The sequence below is a fragment of the Xyrauchen texanus genome, chromosome 6 (genome assembly GCF_025860055.1).
Source record: "Xyrauchen texanus isolate HMW12.3.18 chromosome 6, RBS_HiC_50CHRs, whole genome shotgun sequence".
Lineage (NCBI taxonomy): Eukaryota > Metazoa > Chordata > Actinopteri > Cypriniformes > Catostomidae > Xyrauchen > Xyrauchen texanus.
Genome location: NC_068281.1, coordinates 17458749 through 17482425, shown reverse-complemented (window position 1 = coordinate 17482425; position 23677 = coordinate 17458749). Strand labels below are relative to the sequence as shown.

At 40.0% G+C, this 23677-nt stretch overlaps 1 protein-coding gene across 2 annotated transcripts; it reads left to right on the top strand.

Annotated features, from left to right (window-relative positions):
- Positions 1-4960: 4960 nt before the first annotated feature.
- LOC127645026 (E3 ubiquitin-protein ligase COP1-like) lies at positions 4961-23069 on the top strand. 2 transcript variants are annotated; one of them, XM_052128520.1, is made up of 20 exons: positions 4961-5521; positions 5990-6049; positions 6155-6252; positions 6497-6561; positions 8422-8541; positions 8633-8701; positions 8791-8850; positions 10678-10769; positions 12018-12072; positions 12181-12295; positions 13457-13592; positions 15078-15221; positions 15330-15438; positions 16096-16177; positions 16288-16404; positions 16503-16620; positions 20354-20478; positions 20942-21102; positions 21635-21679; positions 21864-23069. In XM_052128520.1, exons 1-20 carry the CDS (start codon positions 5253-5255, stop codon positions 21879-21881), a joined length of 2058 nt encoding a protein of 685 aa, XP_051984480.1. In that variant the 5' UTR covers positions 4961-5252; the 3' UTR covers positions 21882-23069. The 2 variants fall into 2 exon arrangements, with proteins under 2 accessions (XP_051984480.1, XP_051984479.1); XM_052128519.1 differs by having other exon boundaries at positions 12015-12072.
- Positions 23070-23677: the final 608 nt, after the last annotated feature.

Below are 23677 nucleotides of genomic sequence, written 5' to 3'. Positions count from 1 at the left end.
CAGTGTGTATACACATAACTGTGAAAGAAGAATTGTAGTTTATAATTATTTCAGATTTCCACTGACCTTGCTTACATTCCATTAAAGAAAATATAACTAGCCGCAAACTTGCCGCTCCTTAATTTCACATGCAAATTAGCTTTTGATTCACCGCAAACGTGTGCTAGAAGTTTAAAACTGTTTGCCGGTAGTGGTGGACCTCTGAAAAACCTTTAGCAACAATGGACAATTTGCCGCAAAGCTCATTTGCATGTGAAAATGATCAGTGGCTATTTGCAGCAAGTTTGCGATGAACCCTTGATTTTCGAAAGGGTTCACATTCTGATGCAGTTTGAGAAATGTAGAAACGTCACGGTTACTGTTGTAACCTCTGTTCCCTGAGGGAGGGAACGAGACTTTGTGTCGAATGAAGTGACACAAGGGGTCTTCCTTGGGAGCCTCGCGTACCTCTGAACTTGAGAAAAGGCCAATGAGAAATCGAGAGAATTTGCATGTCCCGCCCCCGGACATACGGGTATAAAGGAAAGCTGGCGTGTGTCTGTCAGTCAGGTTTTTGCACTGAGGAGCCAAGAATAAGGTACGGCAGTTTACAGTGGTAGGTCCAGTGTCATGGCAGAAGGGACACAACGTCTCGTTCCTTCCCTCAGGGAACGGAGGTTACAACAGTAACCGTGACATTCCCCTTCGGGCACTCACTCAACGCTGTGTCGAATGAAGTGACACAAGGTGTCCCGTTCAAAAGCGCCATGCACTAGACCGTGTTATGTGAACTGCTGACACAGGTGCAAGCAGGATGCTGCATGCTAGAAGCAACTGTATCGGCCGCACGTAAGCCTTCCCAAAGCCCCCAGAAAAGGTGTTAATTCAGACCTTAGGTTCCCAGCATCCCTGAAGGGGGAACAGGTGCTACATGACCAGCAAGGGAGCAAGCCCGGCAGCTGCGGACTTTTCTCTTTCTATGTCTCTCGCATAGAGTTTAAACTTAACGCTATGAAATGCGTCGGGGAAGGCGGTCTTTCCCGATCCTATTCTTTCCGGGGGAAAAGACCCTGTGGAGAGCACATCCTGCCCAGACTTGGGGGAGGTGATATGTGGCCAGTACACCACGTGTAGGACCTACCTGAAGAGGGAGAAGCTCTACAAACACAGACACCAGGGGCAGAGGGACTGCCCAAGGGAGACATGGGTCCGCCTGGCAGGGGGACCGTACCATGGAAAATACATTACAGGGAGTTGCCTGAAGAGGGAATTAAGCCTGGGAAGGCCTACCCCAGTACAGAGCACTTGCTGCTTGTAGTGGGTCTGGTCGCAAATTCCTCTGCTGAATTTGCAGGACAGAAGGCTAGGGAGGAAGAATCATCCAGGAAGCAAAAGCTTATTGGCTAACCTGGGATGACACACTTCTTTAGAGTGTACTCAAACCCGCAAGGGGGCGGGCAGGGACTGTGTCTGGTAGGCCAGAGAGATGGCGTCAATGACCTAGCAGGCAGCCTCAGTTTGGAGATGGCGTTCCCTTTTCGCCCTCTGCCAAAGCAGACAAAGAGCTGCTCAGAACATCTAGAGCTCTGTGTGCAGTCCAAATAGATACGCAAAGTACGTACTGGACACAACAATGAAAAGACTGGGTCTGCCTCCTCCTGGGGCAGCTTGCTTGCAGGTTCACGACCTGGTCCCTGAAGGGGGTCGTAGGAACCTTAGGCACGTAGCCCTGTCGTGGTTTCAGGATAACTTGAGTATGTGGCGGACCGAACTCCAGGCAAGTATCACTGACAGAGAACGTTTGCAGGTCCCCAACCCTCTTGCTGGAAGCTAGCGCTATCAGGAGGGCCGTCTTCAAGGAGACGGCCCTGAGCTCAACTGAGTCAAGTGGCTCAAAGGGGGGTCTCTGAAGGCCCGAGAGATCCCAGGAGGGGGACAGGCTTGGCAGGGGAGAATTCAGCCTCCGGCACCTCTAAGGAACCTGATAATCAAGTTGTGCTTACCCAAGGACTTGCCGTCCACTGCATCGTGGTGGGCCACCTTCAAGGTGGAGGGGGGACAGCCTCCCCTCCAGTCTCTCTTGTAGGAATGAGAGAACTGACCGAACTGCGTATCTCTGTGGGTCTTCAGATCAGGAAAAACACCAATCAAGCGCCAATGAAAAAGCACCACTTCATGGCGTAAAGTTGCCTGGTGGAGGGAGCTCAGGCTTTGTTGATCGTGTCTACGACTACAAGTGGTAGGTCACTCAGATCTTCCACGTCCCTTCCAGGGGCCAGACGTGGAAGTTCCAGAGGTCTGGGCGCGGATGCCAGAGGGTGCCCCGTCCCTGAGAAAGAAGGTCCTTCCTCAGGGGAATTTGCCAGGGAGGTGCTGTTGAGAGGAGCGTGAGATCCGAGAACCAAGTCCGAGTGGGCCAGTAAGGAGCCACTAAGGTGACTTGTTCCTCGTCCTCCCTGATCTTGCACAGCACCAGTGCACATCCGCTGTCGTGTTGCGGTTGCCCGGGATATGAGTGGCGCGCAGCGACCAGAGTCGCTACTGACTCCAAAGGAGATGTCGAGCGAGTTGTGACATATGATAAGAGCGCACGCCGCCTTGGCGATTTATGTACGCTACCGTTGCGGTGCTGTCTGAACGGATCAAGACGTGCTTGCCCCGAATCGGAGGGAGAAACTTCTGCAGGGCAAGGAATACAGCCAGCAACTCTAGGCAGTTGATGTGCCAATGCAGCCGGGGTCCTATCCAGAAGCCAGCGGCAGCGTGCCCATTGCACATGGCGCCCCAACTCAGTTGAGAGGCATCTGTGGTGACCATGACACATCTGGACACCTGCTGTAGGGGGACTATGGCCCACAGAAAACAGAGGTCCAAGGGTTGAAAGTCTGATGGCAGGAAGGGGTGATTAACACAAGGTATTTGCCGTGGCGCCATCTCGGGACTCGAGTCTGAAGCCAGTGATGAAGCATTCTCATATGCATCAACACGAGCACAACCGCAGCTGAGGATGTTATATGCCCCAATAGCCTCTGGAATTGTTTTATAGGAGGAAAACTTGCTTATTAATTATCTTGCTGAGAAAAGAGATGCTAGAATGAGCCAGTCATCGAGGTAATTGATTATGCGGATGTCCACTTCCCGTAGTAGGGCAAGGGCTACCTCTGCTTTTTTGGTGACGCGAGGGAACTGGGACAGGCCGAAGGGGAGGACCTTGTACTGAAACGCCTGGCCGTCGAACGCGAACCGTAGGGAGGGTCGACGTCGAGGCAGAATGGAGACGTGGAAGTACGTATCCTTCAGGTCTACTGCTGCGAACCAATCTGATGCCGAACGCAGGTTAAAATCTGTTTCTGCATGAGCATTTTGGACAGGAGTTTGTGTAAATTCCAGTTGAGAACTCGCAAGTCCAAGATTGGCCGCAACCCACCGCCTTTTTTGGGTGCGATGAAGTAAGGGCTGTAGAGACCTTTCTTCATCTTGGCTGAAGGGACAGGCTCGATAGTGTACATGAGTAGCAGAGTTGCAATCTCTGCCCGTAAAGTGCTGCCGTTTTCGCCGCGCATCGAAGTGGAGCATATACCGCTGAAACGAGGCGGGAGTGTGTCCCGAGGCTTGGGTGCTGAGAAAAGATTCAAAGCACTTACTTACCTCCATGCACCTGGCAGGGGGCGGGTTAGAGATCTAGGAAGAGGTCCTGGGAAGGCGTCTTCGGGAACTCGTCAGCGCCGGCCTGCCAGGAATGGGCAGTTGCAGGTCAGGAGGCGAGGTGACTGCATCCGGGGAGCCGGGACTGTAGGATTTAGGAGCCGTGGCGCCGTGAGAATGCCACGCACCGGCTGGATGACCCACGGAGTGAGGAAATCGCTGTTTTATTGAGAATATTGAGGTACTGCAGCCCGAAGGGGTTGCGGCGAAAGAAAATAATGAAAATGAAGATTTTACTCCTGGTTCTCCACCAGGGAATGGAGTGGTCCTGATACCAGCTCCGGAGCGAACATCTGACAGCCCGGGTCTTCCATCTCAGGAGCACTTAGGAGCTTTATGGGTCCTAGAGGGGGTCCTGGAGATGAGGGATGTACGCTGCCTGTGGGGCGCTCGATGCTGGGCTGAGAGCTGGGCCCGGGTTGAGGCTGATCTTTCTGTTATTTAAGTGCAGGGGGACGCCCTCGGTGGGCAGGATCTGGGTAGTAAAATGTGCCCTCCATGACCTCGTCAGCTCGTCATGCACCTCCGGGAAGAAAGGAACCGGCTATGAGAGGAGCCCTGACCAGAGGAACCGATCGACTAGCCATGAGGGTTGGGGGAGTTTCCAGTCCAGCCTCGCACTCACGGCGTCCCAGGAAAGCATAGCAGGCATAGCGGGTGGCTGAAGTGGCTTTCTCTCATGAGGAAAGAAAGCCGCAACCGCAACGTTGTCATGGCTATGTTCTCGCACTGAAAACATGAACCATTCATAAAACTCTTACGACCGTCAGATGTGGAGAGAAATTTACATAAAAAGACGCGTGCTGAAAATTACGTTCAACGCCTGCTATTTATTGCTCTTTTGTGAGTGAAAATAAACTCTTTTAGGAGGGAGAACACTCTTTTAGACAGAAAAGCGACCAAATGTGAGTTAAAAAAACCCCTGATTTAAGCCACTTTCAGCTGCAGTGTGAACACAGCCAAAGAGCATCTGTCATACACATCTGGTATGCTGGTGAGTAAATAATGAGAAAATTTTCATTTGTGGGGGAACAATCATTTTAAATAATGGTAGTCTTTCAAAAATATAATTATATAAATGTATTTAATTCAGCACTGAAATGTCTATTACAATCTTACATACCACTGCACACTGGCCAACCACTGTTTGTGAAAACCTTCAGAAATATTTGCGAGTAATACGTAGGCTACAGATTAACTCCAAAGCAGTAGATGGCGGTTATCTTTCCAGTCGAGGAAGTTCTCGCGTTAACATCCTGAAGACAGACGATTGAAATTTCGAAAGCCTTCAAAACTGTCAACAAATCCCTGCGGAGTGTCATATTCTCATTTGCATCGCACAGACTCAATACACAGCTCGTGCATGCACAAGAATCGCCTAAATTGTGTTTAGAAAAGGGCCAGTCAATGCTAGAAGCGCGCTTGGTGGAAGTTCCGATCTCTTTTCTCTGATCCGTGTCGCTTTAGCTGGTTAGCGTAGCTCCCACAGCCGCCCGGATGCGGTGAAACACCGCAGCTATACTGTAGCTTCAGCCCCGGCCTTCCGACGTGCACAAGTGGCTTCCATCATGTCAAGCGCTCGCCAGCAGCAGTCTGGTGGTGTGCCAGTGTCCGTTCCCGGGACGAGCACTGGGAGCACAGGCAGCAGCAGTGGCGATGGTGGGGCGAGCAACAGCGGCTCTCTGAACGGCAACAGCTCCGGTAATGGTGTGTCCTCTCGAACTCTGGGATCGGGAGCCGAGGGACAGAGCGCTAAACTGGGTTCGTCGAGCAGGAAAAGACCCTATTATAACGGTCTGACCAATCCGTATGAAGATAAGAGTAATGATTTTGTGTGGTAAGTATATTCACTCTCCTTGGTGAGAGATAATATTTACTGCCACATTATAACCTCTTCAAACTCTTTTTAACCAAATCCATTAGATAATGATTCTAAATGTTAATATTTGTAGTTTTGAGCAAAATTGTGCATGTTTTTTTGGCAAAACCTTGTTAGTACTCTTCATTTGATCCTTTAATTCTCGTATAATGCTAAATAATCATCAGAAACAAGGTGGAAAGGTTACAAATTGCGTAGTTAACACACCCACCTGACATTGATTACAAAAGATTACAAGTCAATAGAATGGCATTTAATGTTATTGTATCTATGAGAGGGTATGCGTTCACATTTATAACAACTTGAGTTTACAGAATAAAAATTTTGCAAATGTATGGGAACTGTCAAACCTTAGCTTTTTTGGTGATGTGTTGGAATAGGGAAGCAAGCCCTGCATGTCGTGTTTTTCTTCTCTTTTTTTAACAGCCCCATATGTTTTGAGATGATAGAGGAAGCTCACATGACAAAGTGTGGCCACAGTTTCTGGTGAGAAGCACTTTTTTTTTAAAAAACATTCTATTTTATTGTTGCATTTTCTAGCCTATTTGCAGCCTTTGATCGTACCATTATGTCTTAATTCCACCTTTCTAGTTATAAATGTATACGACAGAGTTTAGAGGACAGCAACAGATGCCCAAAATGTAATTATATTATTGACAATGTGGATCAGCTGTATCCCAACTTCTTAGGTATGTATATTGTAAAGCATGTCAATTGTTGTCTTTTTTACTTTTCTATAATTTTAGCAACATCGTCACTAAGACTTTCTACGAACACTTATTAGTTTCTGTAATGCTGCTTTGAAACGAAATGCATTTTATAAAGTGCTATACAAATTAATATCACTTGACTAGTGTACTGCATGTTCCTGTAATCAAAAATACATATGGTTTGTTTATCAATCTAAAGAACTGTTTATCTGTCATGTTGCAGTGAATGAACTTATCCTAAAACAGAAACAAAGGTCTGAAGAGAAGCGTCTGAAACGGGATCACCCTGTAAGTGCACATTTCTCTTCTTTTTTTCTGAGAGACAATAATACCTGACAATAATTTGATGTGTACAACTATACATTTCATGATCTTAAAATTATTTTCATTGGTCTGAAGATTTATACTTGAGAATTTAATGCTTGGAATATTTTTATATATATCTATATATTATTTTTTTTTATATTTGGATAGTAAAGAAAAAGCAGTTCACAATTCCCAAAGTGTGCAGAACTCTAATCTTGGTAATGGGTGGCTTCTTTAAAAGAAGCAAATATATAAGATTTTTTTGTACACTACTTACAGTTGAAGTCAGAAGTTTACATACACTTAAGTGATTAAAACTCATTTTTTAACCACTCCACGGATTTAATATTAGCAAACTATAGTTTTGGCAAGTCGTTTAGGACATCTACTTTGACACTAGTAATTTTTTCAACATTTGTTTACAGACAGAATGTTTCACTTTTAATTGACTATATCACAATTCCGGTGGGTCAAAATTTTACATACACTAAGATAACTGTGCCTTTTAAGCAGCTTGGAAAATTCCAGAAAATAATGTCAAGCCTTTAGACAATTAGCTTCCTAGTGTACTGAATTGGAGGTGTACCTGTGGATGTATTTTAAGGCCTATCTTCAAACTCTGTTCCTCTTTGCTTGACATCATGGGAAAATCAAAAGTAATCACCCAAGACCTCAGAAAATAAAATGTGGACCTTCACAAGTCTGGTTCATCCTTGGGAGCAATTTCCAAACACCTGAAGGTACCACATTCATCTATAAGAACAATAGTTTGCAAGTATAAACACTATGGGACCACACAGCCATCATACTGCTCTGGAAGATGATGTATTCAGTGTATTAGAGATTAATGTACTTTGGGGCAAAAAGTGCAAATCAATCCCAGAACAACAGCAAAGCACCTTGTGAAGATGCTGGAGGAAACCGGTAGACAAGTATCTATATCCACAGTAAACCAAGTCCTATATGGAAATACCTGAAAGGCTGCTCAGCAAGGAAGATGCCACTGCTCCAAAACCACCATAAAAAGCCAGACTACAGTTTGCAAGTGCACATTGGGACAAAGATCTGACTTTTTTTGGCGAAATGTCCTCTGGTCTGATGAAACAAAAATTGTTTGGCCATAATGACCTATGTTATGTTATGAAAAAGGGTGAGGCTTGCAAGCTGAAGAACACCATCCCAATCTTGAATCATGGGGTTGGCAGCATCATGGCAGCATCAGCCAGGAAGTTTAAGCTTGGTCGCAAATGGGTCTTACAAATTGACAATGACCCCAAGTTTACCTCCAGAGTTGTGGCAAAATGGCGTAAGGACATCAAATTCAAGGTATTTGATTGGCCATCACAATCTGATAGAAATGTTGTGGGCAGAACTGACAAAGCATTTGCGAGCAAGGAGGCCTACAATCCTAATTCTGTTATTTAGTTCTGTCTGGAGGAATGAGCCAAAATTCCTGCAACTTATTGTGGAAGGCTACTCCAAATGTTTGACCCAAGTTAAACAATTTAAATGCTTTGCTACCAAATACTAACAAAATGTATGTAAACTTCTGACCCACTGGGAATGTGATGAAAGAAATAAAAGCTGAAATATATAATTCTCACTACTATTATTTCACATTCTTAAAGTAGTGATCCTAACTGACATAAGACAGGCAGTGTTTTATACGATTAAATGTCAGGAATTGTGAAAATCTGCTTATTTAAATCTGCTTGTGTTATTTCATTGTTTTGATGACCAGTACTCTAAAATGTGGAAATGGTAATATCAATATGTGGGTGTGTTGAAACGTTTTACTGGTTGTGTATGTCTTACTGTCTATTTTTTTTATATTGTTTACAGAATGGAACAAAATGGCAGGTTTTCCAGGATGTTCTTGGCACAGATCAAGAGAACATGGATTTGGCAAACGTGAACTACATATTAGAGTATCTGTTGCAAAAAAAGAAACAACTTGAGGCGGTTGGTACACTATTTGATAATGTATCATATTGTGGGGTAGAAATGCCTTGTCTTGTCCCGATTCTGAAGTTTCAGTGATATCTTTCCACAGGAATCACAAACTGCTCAGCGGCAAATCTTAATGGAATTCCTGAAAGAAGCCAGACGAAATAAAAGAGAGGTCGAGCCTCCACATCTATTTATAAAATGTACAATAATGCATAGCTGTTGAGATTAAGTCATAACGTTTCCTTGTTTTTACTTCTTCAGCAACTGGAACAGTTACAAAAAGAACTTAACTGTTTAGAAGAGGATATCAAAAGAGTTGAGGTCAGTTTATTATGGAGCCCAAGAATTGACACTGAAGGGATCTCTGTGGCCTATCACTGATATATTGAATTGTTTAATCTTACTTTAGATGTTTAAGATACCTCTTCAGTTTAAAATAGGGGTTTTACGCTTATAATGAAATGTTTGTAAAACATATTTTTTTCTCACTTTTTATTTTATGTTATAAATCTGTTGTATATAGTTGAAGTCAGAAGTTGACATACACCTTAGCCAAATACATGTAAACTCACAGTTTTTCACAATTCCTTACAATTGTAGAAAACAATTAATCCCTGTCTTAGGTGGGTTAGGATCACTACTTTAAGAATGTGAAATGTCAGAATAATAGTAGAGATAATTATTTATTTCAGCTTTTATTTCTTTCATCATATTTCCAGAGGGTCAGAAGTTTACATACACTTTGTTAGAATTTGGTAGCATTGCCTTTAAATTGTTTAACTTGGTTCAAACATTTTGTGCAGCCTTCCACAAGCTTCTCACAATAAGTTGCTGGAATTTTGGCCCATTCCTCAAGACAGAACTGGTGTGAGTCAGGATTTTAGGCCTCCTTGCTCGCACATGTATTTTCAGTTCTGCCCACAAATGTCCTATCGGATTGAGGTCAGGGCTTTGCGATGGCCTCTCCAATACCTTGAATTGTTGTCCTTAAGCCATTGTGCCACAACTTTGGACGTATGCTTGTGGGTCATTGTCCATTGGAAGACCCATTTGCAACCAAGCTTAAACGTTCTGGCTGATTTCTTGAGATGTTGCTTCAATATATCTACATCATTTTCCTTCCTCATGATGCCATCTATTTTGTTAAGTGCACCAGTCACTCCTGCTACAAAGCATCGCCACTACTTGATGCTGTCACCCTCATTCTTCATGGTTGGGATGGTGTTCTTCAGCTTGCAGCCTCACCCTTTTTCCACCAAACATAATGATGGTCATTATGGCCAAACAGTTAAATTTGTTTCATCACACCAGAGGTCATTTCTCCAAAAAGTAAGATCTTTGTCCCCATGTGCACATACAAACTGTAGTCTGGCTTTTTTATGCCGGTATTGGAACAGTGGCTTCTTCCTTGCTGAGTAGCCTTTCAGGGTATGTTGTTATTGGACTCATTTTACTCTCGGAAATTGATACTTGTCTATCTGTTTCCTCCAGCATCTTCACAATGTCCCTTGCTGTTGTACTTGGATTGTTTTGCACTTTTCGCACCAAACTACGTTAATCCCTAGGAGACAGAATATGTCTCCTTCCTGAGCGGTATGATGGCTGCGTGGTCCCATGGTGTTTATACTTGCGTACTATTGTTTGTGCAGATGCACGTGGTGCCTTCAGGCATTTGGAAATTGCTCCCAAGGATAAACCAGACTCATGGAGGTCCACAATTTATTTTTTGAGGTCTTTGCTAATTTCTTTTGATTTTCCCATAATGTCAAGCAAAGAGGCACTGAGTTTGAAGGTAGGCCTTAAAATAGATCCACAGGTACACCTCCAATTCAGTACACCTCATATCAGAAACGAATTGACTAATTGTTTATAGGCTAGACATAATTTTCCAAGCTGCTTAAAGGCACAATTAACTTAGTGTATCTAAACTTGTGACTCACTGGAATTGTGATGTAGTCAATTAAAAGTGAAACAATCTGCCTGTAAACAATTGTTTGAAAAATTACTCATGTCATGCCCAAAGTAGATGTCCCAAAGGACTTGCCAAAACTAAAGTTTGCTAATTTAACTTAACTAAATTTCATTTTAATTACTTCAACCTAAGTTTATGTAAATTTCTGACTTCAACTGTATGCTTTTCCTTTTAAGGAAATGAGTGGTATGTACTCACCAGTGAGTGACATGGACCCCAACTTGGACAGTACTGTCCCACAGTTTGAGGCTCCCTCTCCTGTACCCAGGTAAGACCAAGCACATTTCACATTAAGTCATCACTGCCTGACTGTTCTTGATCAAGGTCTGGGTGATATAATGATGTAATAGGATATCGATTATATCTTACAAATATCCTGAATGGTGATTGCGACACTTATTGACATTCGTTGATTGACAACAATGGGAAATTACAAAACCATAGAGATGGGAAGTCACCAAATATGTTAAATAGCAGTGCAGGGAGCCTATAAAATGCAGAGAGCCGTCAAATGCAGGGAGCCTATACTAGGCGCATGGCTGGCAATTTTGCTCGCCTACCAGTAACTGTGGCGGGCAAAGTGTAAGATGTCTTTGAATAATGTTGTTAGACACAAAGACAGGCACTTGAAGAAATGCACTTAATTATATTTTAGAGCAGACGAAAGAATAGCAGTGATTGCGCATCTCTGGTGCGCTGTTTGTTCAGAGGTTTGCAGTGGGAGCATGTCAAATGCAACACGCACATCTTTTCTATTTCAGTCATCTGTAAACAGTTTGCAAGAACAGGATCTGCTGAAATGCTGAAAATTACCTCAGACTATCTCTGGAGGTGCTCGAAGTTTAGTTTGTTTTATTTCCAAGGAGCTATTCACGCTTAACATGCATCGTGAATGCAACTCTGCGGGTTCACTATATAAATGGGCTTTACACGTGTGATTTAAATAATAAAATAGTACAAAAACATGTCCACCTTGAACTTAAAATTGATTTAGAATTTAAATTATATTATCATCATCATCATTATTATTATTATTACATTTATAATTGTCTAATAGATATTAAAATGTAGCCTAGTCATATTCCATCTGTTGTCGTAGACTGATACTTGCGTTACAGCAAATGAATGGGTGGTTCTATGCGTTTTTTTTTTTTTTACCACTTCGTTATTTTAATGTATTTTTCATTTGAAGTCAAATTTGACTTTAGAAATATCTTTTGGTTTATGTGTTTCAACAATCTTTTTAAGCAAGATAAATAAAGCAAGAACTTTCACTTATCCCTCGGCTGGGGTTGATTTTTTTTTTAATACAAATATTGTGAACATAGTTCTTGGATATCGTCCAGCCCTAACTTGATCCCTTACTTATTCCAAATTGTTCTCCTACGGAGGCTGTGCAAGGGCTATGCAAAATTTAACCCTGTTTTCCATTTAACTACACTGGCATTAGAGATGTACAGTTATGCAATCTTTTTTCATTAAAAATATCTATATGTTTTTTTTCTTTCTCCAGCAGTAGCATAATAGATCCCACAGAATACATTCCGCCCCCTTTTGGTGGAAGCTCTCAGGTAAATATAAGCCAAATATCTTTCTTTCACTACTACAGCTGGATTATATCCTATTTATGAATGCTAATATTCACTGTGTACTGTTGTAATTCATGGTTTTATTTTTAGGGTAAAAGACAAACTTGGTACAACAGCACTCTTGCGTCACGGCGAAAGAAACTCACAGCACACTTTGAGGATCTAGAGCAGTGTTATTTCTCCAATAGGATGTCTCAAATAACGGGTTGGTTGATTTTCTTGTTACTTTCTGAAGGAGTATTACTTTTGATATAGCATATTCAATAGCATATATACAATGAATTCTACAATTCTGAAACCCCATTGAAAATCTGGGAGTATTTTTTTTTTATTGACATAATTTTAGATTTAAAATGAACGTTTTGATGACATAAAATGAAAAAAATAAAATAAGATTCTGCAATATTTATTGGACATTAATGGACAAGTACATATGTGACATTTACCAATTTAATGTGAAATCCTTGCTTCTGTTGAAAAACACAAGTTGCTCTTTGCAACATTGTTAAATCATGCTGGGATAACAAGGATAATTCGATTTTGCACAAACCTGTGGAGTCCATGCCAGCTCGAGTGCATTCTAAGAAATTCTGAAATTCATGTCAGTTTTTCAATCCAATCTTTCAGTCTAATTGTTATGTTGACAAAATAATTTGGAATAAAAATGTTTTAAATTAAAAAAAGACTTTTTGACCCTCGTGACAATTTGTCATCTCTACAATAGTCAAGCAAGTCTGTTCAGAATATTGCTGCCCTGTATCCATTTGACATGGTTGAATTGTTCCAAAGCACTTTAAAAGCGAACATTCTCATGTAGAATTCAAAGGTGTTGCATGTTCCACCATATTGTGGGAAGCCTGATTTAATTGCGCTTGTGAGCCATTCCACGCGATCCTTTCACCAGTCCTGCAGCCCTCTTAACTTGCGTACACATGGATACTTCAATCACTCCGCACATATCCGTATCCCACATGAGAAGCATATTTAGTGCTTATAAAGCAAGATGAATATTATAAGGTTGCTACATCGCATGACGGAAATGTGTACGGATGTGGCTGGTATTAGAGCGTAAAAATAAATGTGCATCTTAAAAAATATATTTATTGATCTTACACATTGTATCGATGACATTGCATTGTTGGTTGTTTGACCAATGCATCAATACAGATCTAACAAAAGTTGTTGTGGGTGGTTGCAAATGAGATGACTGGTGGACTTCAGGGTGCACACTTGTCTGTGTGGCGTGTCACTCATGCCTAAATCTGTCCCTGATGAAAAGTGTCTATCAAAAAGTATTATTTATACAAATCTGTGTAATATTCTTCCCAAGTTCAATCACTTAATTGCTTTTCTCCATCTTAAATAGATGACAGCAGGACTGTTAACCAACTGGATGACTTCATGGAGTGTCTATCCAAATTCACCCGTTACAACTCTGTAAGGCCTCTGGCTACCCTCTCTTATGCTAGTGACCTCTATAATGGCTCCAGTATTGTGTCCAGGTAAGGTTGCTAAAGCATTGTTTTAGTTGTTAAGACCACATGTTGTGGAATTTCAGGTTCCCTATTAGTGTGACCAAGTTCAAATACTATCCTACTGCCACCAGCAGAGGGTAGTGTTGTGTCACTAAATATTATAGGTTCTGATTGGGTGTATTAAGTACCATCTATTTTCCAAAACCTAGTTTGCTTCAATATATGCACCACAATATTTGATGAATTTTTTCTTTCTTTTCTGTCCTTTCCTTTTTTAATTTTTTTATTACAGAAATGTCATATTGGATAGAGCCATGGGTTAACATGCATGCTCTATTATATTGAACCATGGTGCTGCTAATGCGGTCGATGCCCCCAACTCCTGACCTCTATAAATTAAATCAATTAAAACCTGGAAATATTACGTTTCTGGAAACATTTTAATATTGTGTTTTCCAGTTCTGGAAAAGTCAATTAAATTTCAGGTTTATAGCTGAAATATTTAACTTGAGTGTTAAAATACCTTCTATCCCTGCTTAATATACAGAGACAGCTATAAGTAAGCCATTCATAGGTTAATTTTCTCAGAAACTGTTAGCACTGTCTTTCTGTGGCACGTTGTTGTTGTTGTTTTGGGTGGCCTTTTTAGACCCGCCCCAACAATTTTACTTAACCTATGGTGTGAGTTGGGGGTGGGACTATCTCTTTGTTTGACAACTGGCAGACAGGGGGCATATTCAGAAAGCTGTTTTAAAAACAAAGTTTATAATTGAAATTCCGTTTGGTGGCTTAGAAATGACATACTTCAGCTTTAAAGGGATAGATAGTTCACCCAAAAATTACAATTATCACATATGTAGCTCACCCTCATGATATCCCAGAAATAAACATACACAACTGAGATATCATATTTTATTGGCTTGATACTGCCTTAGTTTAGAGTAAATCCTGTGAGTCATTGTGATGGGATCTGCGAGTCAATCATAATTTCAGTTTTTATTTTTTCAATTAATTGGTCAAAACGGTTTACAAATCTGTCTGAATGATTCATTAGCAAATTGATCTGATTCTAAATTATTTTTAAAAGTCAGGAAATCCCATGGAAATTCATTGGTCAAAAAGTGTGGGAACCCTGAAAAATTTAAATATGGTGTACACTTCTTAACATGGGTGTTGGATTATAAATATAATTATTGGCTGAAATATAATGCAATTCCCATGTTTTATATAATATTCACAAAGATTACACATTCACAACCATCCAAAAAAACTTGCTCAGCTTTTTGCACCTGCAGTATAAAAATACATATTTATGCAGATTTTCATATCAGACATTTTTTTCAACCCACTGTTCTTTGCTTTGATCACCTGCCTGGCCATTTAGCTGCATTACAGCTCTCATCTCTCTCAGTGTGCGTGTTAGAGTGGAGCTAGAGCAGAAAATAAGCATGCACAGTCAGAAGAACTTGCTGTTTTAACACTTGTTCTGTCTCCTCTTTCCCTCTTTTGCAGCATTGAGTTTGACCGCGACTGTGATTACTTTGCCATTGCCGGTGTCACTAAGAAAATTAAAGTGTTTGAGTACGGAACTGTGATCCAGGATGCCGTGGACATTCATTATCCTGTCAACGAGATGACATGTAACTCTAAAATTAGGTATAAAATGTGCTTGAAATCAGGGGCTGGCCTTTATGTTCTTGGTATATTATTCAGTGATATATACAACGGACTGTCAACTTCTTTCTTTGTCTCTTTCTCCGCCAGCTGTATCAGCTGGAGTAGCTACCACAAAAATCTGTTGGCGAGCAGTGACTATGAAGGGACTGTCATTCTTTGGGATGGGTTCACAGGGCAGAGGTCAAAGGTGTACCAGGTACCCTTGTGTGTCGGCCTGCGGCAGATGGCATTTCTTGAATTCCTTTACCTCTTTCAATACTCCAAACTGACTTTTAAAGAAGTACTTCTACAATTTTATAAAGAAACTCTGGTGTCTTCTGCAGAATCATGACATTTCTTTGACACCTATGCATTTTTCATTGGAATGTCTTGGATTGGTAATAATCTGGTACTTAAGCTCATTTCATATAATGCTTGTGAGTTTTCACTTTGATTTCACTTGGTCCTGGCACTTAAAAACAAGACTTTTGCGATTTCTATAGACTTGAAGAAGAAGTGTGTAATTTCTGCTCTGGGATTCCTTTTTGACTATTTACAACACCGGTTTAATGAACTCTCTTCTCATCTTCCATTGGTTTGACATGCAGATAATTCCGCTCCAAACTCATCCCATTGTGTTGTTATGTTGTGCTGGTCGGTATGCTTAAACACAGTGCAATGTTTAGATATTGTTACACCTTTAGGGGAAATCAACCTAAGTATGGATTACTTCTAGTTGTCTCTGCATTTTAAGCTGGGATATGAGAAAGTATTTTAACACAGAAAAAATTACTCACTTCATCTTCAATCTAAGTTGTATACTGACCTTGAATTTGTTATTGTTTTGCGTTTTTACTCTCAAATATTTACACAGGAGCATGAAAAGCGATGTTGGAGTGTGGATTTCAACCTTATGGATCCTAAGCTCTTAGCATCGGGATCAGATGACGCAAAAGGTATTTCTTCAGCAGAACTGTTCAGGGTTCAGAAAGTTTGTTTGATCAGTGATCCTTACAGATATTTACTTTTATTAATAATATTAATGAATAAGCCTTTTTTTCCACAGTTAAGTTGTGGTCCACCAACCTGGATAATTCAGTAGCCTGCATTGAAGCTAAGGCCAATGTATGCTGTGTCAAGTTCAGTCCAACCTCTCGATATCACCTTGCATTTGGTTGTGCAGGTACAATGTTGTTTCCTATGGAACAATATATGCATAATTCATTTGAATTTATCTGTAAAAATTGTAACTTTTTTGGGCTCATGCTTAATCTTTTCTAGACCACTGTGTGCACTACTATGACCTGAGAAACACTAAGCAGCCCATCATGGTATTTAAAGGTCACAGGAAAGCAGTGTCCTATGCTAAGTTTGTCAATGGAGAAGAGATTGTGTCTGCGTATGTGAACACTGCACATTTTCTATGCTCTCTTTTTTTTTATCAATGGGATATTACAGGTATCACCCAAAAATTTTAACTGTGTTTTACTCACCCAAAACCTTATGACTTGGATATGTTAGGCAGAATATTATCTTTAGTCACTGTTTACTTTCATTGCATCTTTTTCCATATAAAATGAATGTTGACTGAAGTTGTAATTGTGCCTAACATATTGAAGTCATATGGGTTTGGAAAAACATAAGGGTGAGTAAATAATAGATTTTCATTTTTGGGTGAGCTACCCTTTTAATGCCTTTTGTGTATTAAGTCCCGTACACACATGCAGCGACTTAATCGCATGATGTCGCTATTCTCTGTACTATGAAGTCTCTCATGGGCGTTTCTCATGCTGTTGCTCTAACACTATTGGTGGACTGAACATCCCAGCCATATCTTTAAAAAATGTGATCACAGATTAGATATATTCCTGATAAAAATATATATTATAAAAAACAAATTTATTTGAAAAGGAATTTTGTTTTCATGTTGCAAAACAATTACATTCTGATGTGGAGAGTGTTGTTATATAAACTACAGCTGTGCTCAATGCATTTAATCATTAACCAGATTAACGATCTATCAATGTACGAAATCTACTAATCAAAATTCCAAAAATGTCTAATGTCATTCTAATTTGACAAATAATCAGTTATTCTGTCTCAGAAAATTTACATTCTGCAGGGAGACTGTTTTAATATGAACTGCAGCAGTGCTCATTGCGTCAGATCATTAACAAGATGAACAAACTATCAGTATGAGTCAAACTCACTCACACTGCCAACATTTTCCATATAATTTTTTATTATATCCATGTATGTGGTTAGACAAATTATATAGAACAGTGAAATCGCTCCCAGAGACTATAATTTCTCGACTCCATTACCTCAAAGGAGACTGATGACGTGAGCTCACTGTCTTCTCTCCTATTTGTTGTCACTTCCTAAATTCAGTCCTCATTTGCATCAAGTTAAACTTTTTCTCAAATTTGTTGTCACTCCCCACATCTAGTCGCCAGAGGTCACTGCTGCTCGTGTGTCACCAGAAGTCAGCATCTCTAATTTAAATTTAATGGGATCGTGTTGCTTTGTTGCTAGAAGTCGCTGCGTGTGTACGGGGCTTTAGTCCAGTGTTTCCCAACCAGTGTGCCGTGAAAGATTGTCAGGTGTACCATGGAAAATGATCAAATTCCACAAAATAAATAAATGCATGAAAAAAAATTAAATTTCAGGGATCCAAATTCCTCACATTTTGGAGAAATTTTGAAACCATAATTGGTCACTTTTTTGATTTGTGAAGAGCAATAATTAATGTGCAAAAGTGACATATACGTGTTAAGGGTCTCTCACATGACTCGCGTCAGCACTGCAGAATACATTGAAGTCTATGAAGTGTCTTTTATACCAAAGTGTTTTTAAACACTTTTTTAAATTCACCAAGAAAACGCTTAGACCTAAACATAAACAAGTGCTTTTATTACTTTCTGCTATCAAAGCAACTGCAAGCTTTTTTCTCTCTTTCAAATACCGTAATTTCCAGACTATTGAGCGCACCTGAATATAAGCCGCACCCACTGATTTTTAAATAAAATATTATTTTAAACATAAATAAGCCGCACCTGTCTATAAGCCGCAGGTGCCTACCGGTACATTGAAACAAATTAACTTTACTCAGGCTTTAACGAAACACGGCTTGTAACAAAAATAAATAGGATTTAATGAAACACGGTGTGGCAGCGGAGGCGTGGTCAAGCGCCCGTCCAGGAGAGAAAAGCGGTAAGGGCGCTTACACCTGAGCTAAATTATGTCTAACACTGGTGTCTAATTTCAGTAAGCATGGGGACAGCGGCATAAAAAGGCAGCAGCCACAGAGCTGAGAGAGTGACACACGTCAGTCTAGTGTTGGCGCATAGAAGAATTGAGAAACTTTATAAAATTGATTGTAAACATTGCTGTGGCCATTAAAAGCCTTACCTGGAACGTCAAGTGCCCTGCTGAAAACTGTCACACTGGTGCCCGTGTGACAGTTTTCCCAAGAAGGACACGTGAAGCAGGGCACTTGAAATTAGACACCGGTGTTAGACATAATTTAGCGCAGGTGTAAGCGCCCTTACAGCTTTTCTCTCCCGGACGGGTGCTTGACCACGCCCCCGCTGCCACACACGGCTTGTAATAAAACATTTGCAGTAAACAGTAGCCTACCAAGAAAGTCATTGGTCACTATCTTCCTCGTCCTGTGCACTGAAACCACTGAAGTCATCTCCTTCGGTGTCGGAGTTGAATAGCCTCAGATTTAGTTGTCTTTTTGCACTGAGTCAATTCCTCACGCTGCTGTTTCCAAAGTCTTATCATCGACTCATTAAGACCAAGCTCCCGTGCAGCAGCTCTATTTCCTTTTCCAACAGCCAGATCAATCGCCTTCAACTTGAACGCAGCATCATATGCGTTTCTCCATGTCTTTGCCATGGTGAGGGTGACAAAATGACTACCGTAATCAGAATGATGGGAAGTTTGAGCGCGCTCGATTTAATCTAAACAGTAAACAAAAAAAGTTGTTTTGACCTTAACCCGTTCGGCAATTTCATTGGTCTAATGAAAGCTTCACGCCGTAAAAAACTGAGCACGTCACAGAATGTTTTTTTTTTTTTTTTTTATGAAATTTGAAAGCGGGAAAAATTCATATATTAGCCGCGTCATTGTATAAGCCGCGAGGTTCAAAGCGTGGGAAAAAAGTTGCGGCTTATAGTCCAGAAATTACGGTACATGTTTTCAAAGTTTATTGTGCACACTTCCTGCTTTTTTTAAGTGGCAAACTCATAAAACCGCCCTTTCACCCTGTCCGCAAATCTTGTCATGTGGAGGTAAATGCGGCGCTTTCGCTTTAATTTTGAACCAAATTAAAACTGCCACGAGAAGTCGAAGATGCAAAATCTAATGAAAATTACCTCCGCATCAGTCTCCCTTGATGCGTTTGATTTACTCACAGGAGAGCATCCCAGTTTAAGTCGATGCAGACTAGGCGGAAGGTTTGAGTTGTCGATTGAGTTCTGTTCAGTTCATTTTTTTTTTACGCGTTCTGTTCATATTTTAATCGTATTTGTTTTTTGTAATATTGCGTTGTTCATATGTCGTGTTTTAGTGGCCTCCGCTCTCACTGCGGGGAGAAAAAACATTAATCTACTTCGTGTGGTGTCTCTGTTGTTCATCTGTTCTCTTCATAAATAAACAAATGTATAATCTGCTATATTACATATTCATTAAAAATGAATATGTGAATGAAAATAAAAGCTATTAAATGTCTTATTATCGTTAAAATATGAAAATGAAAATGACGGGTAATAATAGATTATGACTGACTTTTTATGACCCTGTCTGTTATAATGACAAATGATGAGAAAGTCTAACGCAAGCACTGTATGTGACTTGTAATGTTTGAAATTTGGCTATGCAAAAAGAAAACAAAAACAACAAGTTAACACTACTAAGACTGACAGAAATCATGGACAAGTTCTTGAAAAGGAAAAATATTGCCGATGTGGGATAGTGGTGTGCCGTATAATTTTTTAGTCGTAAAAAGTGTGCCGTGTCAGAAAAAGGTTGGGGAAACATTGCTTTAGTCAATGGGAAGGTACTTCATAGATTGCTAAAATGTCTTGAAATTCTAATATCTAAATCCAAGCATGACATCTCCACAGCTCAACAGACAGTCAGCTTAAACTCTGGAATGTGAACAAGCCACATTGCTTGCGCTCCTTCAAAGGCCACATCAACGAGAAGAACTTTGTGGGTCTGGCATCTAATGGAGACTATGTAGCATGTGGTGAGTGGGTTTAGCTATGGCCTCACTTTAAAAAGTTTTTTCTCTCTCTCTCTCTCTCTCTCTCTCTCTCGTGTAATTGTGTAATTTCTGTGCCTCTAGCATTACCAAACAAACTTGCGTACTGATTGTTTTCAAACAGATTTCCTGAATACTGTGCCCCAAATTAATTATATTGTTTGAGCCAGTGTTGCTTTGTCTGGCTTGTCAGGACGCTCACAAGAGCAATGTTTTGATGGTGCCAAAGAGCCTCAGTGTTTAAACTTTTAAGGAAATCAACTTACAAATGGCATGTTTATGATTTCTTCTGCACATTAAGCTGGGATAGGAGAAGGCATTTTAACAGAAAAAATAACACGTATCATCTTTAAGGATTAACTAAATGAAGAAAAGACAGTGGATCAATGGATTTTTTTTATTTGTTAAAAACAAATTAATGTTCATATTTCATGTTATCACCCCGCAGGAAGTGAAAACAACTCTCTGTACCTGTACTACAAGGGGCTCTCCAAGACGCTGCTGACTTTCAAGTTTGACACCGTGAAGAGTGTCCTGGACAAGGACAAAAAGGAGGACGACACCAATGAATTTGTCAGCGCAGTGTGCTGGCGAGCACTACCAGATGGGGTACGATTTGGCCTTATTTTGTCTTGTCTCTTGTGCTTCTATTTGACAGAAGAAATTAGTTAACTAACAATAGACCAGTAAAAGAAAGACATACATAGGACACTGTGGGTTGGATTCCATATGTAGGAGTTCATGTTTTGTTTCACCATCTCAAACAGCATGTTTTGCAAAAGCCATTACTAAAAAAAACATCTTCCAGTCTGTTTCGCTTTGCTCTTAAATAAATAGTAAGGCCATAATTATGAGAAATCAAAGTGTTGACTAAACAGAATTTATGCTCCGTGTCTTTCTCATCCTTGCATAAATAACTTGGACATAAAATGTCAAGTCTATTTTGTGAACATTTGTGAAACGTGGCATCTTTAGCATCCGTATCATCACCATAATTGTGTAACATATTCAAAGAATTTGATTCTGGAATAACAAATAATTTCTTTCAGTCAACATTCCTGCCTGTGATTCATCTAAATAGTGTTTTGCATGCTTTGTGGATGCCTTAAAATGCTTTCATTTTTCTGTTTTTGATTCACAGGAGTCAAATGTGCTGATTGCAGCCAACAGTCAAGGAACAATCAAGGTGTGTACTACTGAATGACAATCAAAGTAGTTTTGCCAATGTTGATATTTACTGCCAAGAGCTGCTATCAAGGCAGGAAGATTCACTCCATTAAAGAAGGTTGTATTCATAGTTTTTCCACAAAAACATAAATTGATGCTAAGAATGAATTGGACATATAAATATGTTTTCCCCTTTCTGAAAGGTACTTGAGCTGGTCTGAAGGTCCACTTGAATCAGTGGTCGGAACCTTCGAAAGAACTGTTGCTTCTCTGAGAGTTTGATACAAGGGAACTAATGCTTGGGAGAACTGAAGCAAACAGTTCTGAGGAAACAACCAGCAGAACTGGTTTTTATCAGCATTATATTTTTAATAGACTTGATCATTCTGCATTGTCATGCTATCGCTGTATGTGAAATGTTGAGAATGAGGACTTGTTTGTGCTAACAGGGAGTTTTTTTTTTTTTTTTAATAAAGTTCTTTAATAAAGGTAACAAAGTTATTGTTGAATAACTAAACATCTTTACATGTGGAGGGAAAGAATCATTCTCAAATTAGACTCATTTAAACCTTTACTAGAGGCAGTCCTAGCCAGAGAAAGAGCTATGAGACATTTAAGGCCAAAGCACAAGTCCATAACACAATACTTTTTGTTGTATAAATTAGCAGTCTTTGATTCTTTTGAGCCTGTTGTATCCATTAATCTTTTTTTTTTTTACACTTTCTGTTTATCCATAATATATTTATAAGCCTTGGCATATTATGATATTCTCCCCAAATGGAATTACTGGACCTTTTTAGCTTTTGTTTTGGTTAAGTGGACATGCTTATATCAAGGGTATTTTAAAGTACACATAATGTACTCATAATTTGGTGTTACTTGGAAATTGTATGTCCAACAACATCTTCTACTCATCAAAGAATCTGTGCATGAGATTCTCCTCAGGATGCCATGTTTTGAAGTTGTAAAATTAATGTCTGAATATGTTGCTGTCTTTCAGTAATGTTATGACAAAATTGCTTTAAAGTTTCATTCACAGGCAAAGGTTTTGCATGTTCACAAATTTCCAAACTTGTAGACTAAAATATAACTCATCAAAAGCCTAATGACACTATGTATATTTTATTGGGATTACTTAAGATCACCCATGACATTGCTGCTCTCTCACATTTGAGTTCTTGTACAAGTGTTATTTATTTTAATAATTTATAGAAATTGTGAGAACATTGGACCCAATAGCCTTTAGGTTTTGAGCTTTATGCATAGGTTCTCTGTTGCATCCCAGTCATTCTAATTGTTATTTTACCCAATTTAACACATTTATTTGAATTAATAAATGATCATTCTTTTTCTTTTTCTTTTATTGGTTAAAGATGGTGTCTCTCTTTCTGACTGGCAAATGCAGAACATGTCTGGCTTGGTTTTCATACCTTTCTTAGTAAAAAATATATATATATATATATATATATATATATATATATATATATTGGGAGGTTGTAGACGTACCCTGTTATTTATTCACTTAACTGGAATTGTCTAAATAGAATGACTGGCTTTATGAAATTGAAATAGCCAAACCTGCAAATTAGAAGTGAGTGGCCTCATACTTTTGGCCATGCAGTTTAAATTATTAGTCAGTACCAACCCCACTGTCTCAAGTCATCTTTTGGAACGCGTCAGTATGCATTCTTGCAGTAACATTCTATGGCAGACATGATTAGATTAGTTTGTTTTGTGGGTTTTTCAAATCTTGAGAGAAAAGATAGAAGGAAACTGCCAACTAATCTTGATGGAAGCCATTTGCTAAATCGCTATGTTTTGAGCAAACAAATGCAGCCCACCATCCTCATAACGGCATCCCTGCAAAGAAGCATGGTGTTAGGCTGCTTGCATAAGCTTGAAGAACCAAAAGGCTTGTTGCCATCAAGTATAACATGGATGGAACCAAATATAGGGAAATCCATGAGAAGAACAAATCACCCAGTGACTCATTGTCTAACAAGTTAATGAACAAAGC

Bases quoted from the DNA above. Each gene is read 5' to 3' on its own strand.
- LOC127645026 (XM_052128519.1), top strand. From the start codon at position 5,253: ATGTCAAGCGCTCGCCAGCAGCAGTCTGGTGGTGTGCCAGTGTCCGTT. The intron at 15,439-16,095 runs GTACCCTTGTGT...ATATTTACACAG, and splicing joins AGAGGTCAAAGGTGTACCAG to GAGCATGAAAAGCGATGTTG. The intron at 16,621-20,353 runs GTATGTGAACAC...ACATCTCCACAG, and splicing joins GGAGAAGAGATTGTGTCTGC to CTCAACAGACAGTCAGCTTA.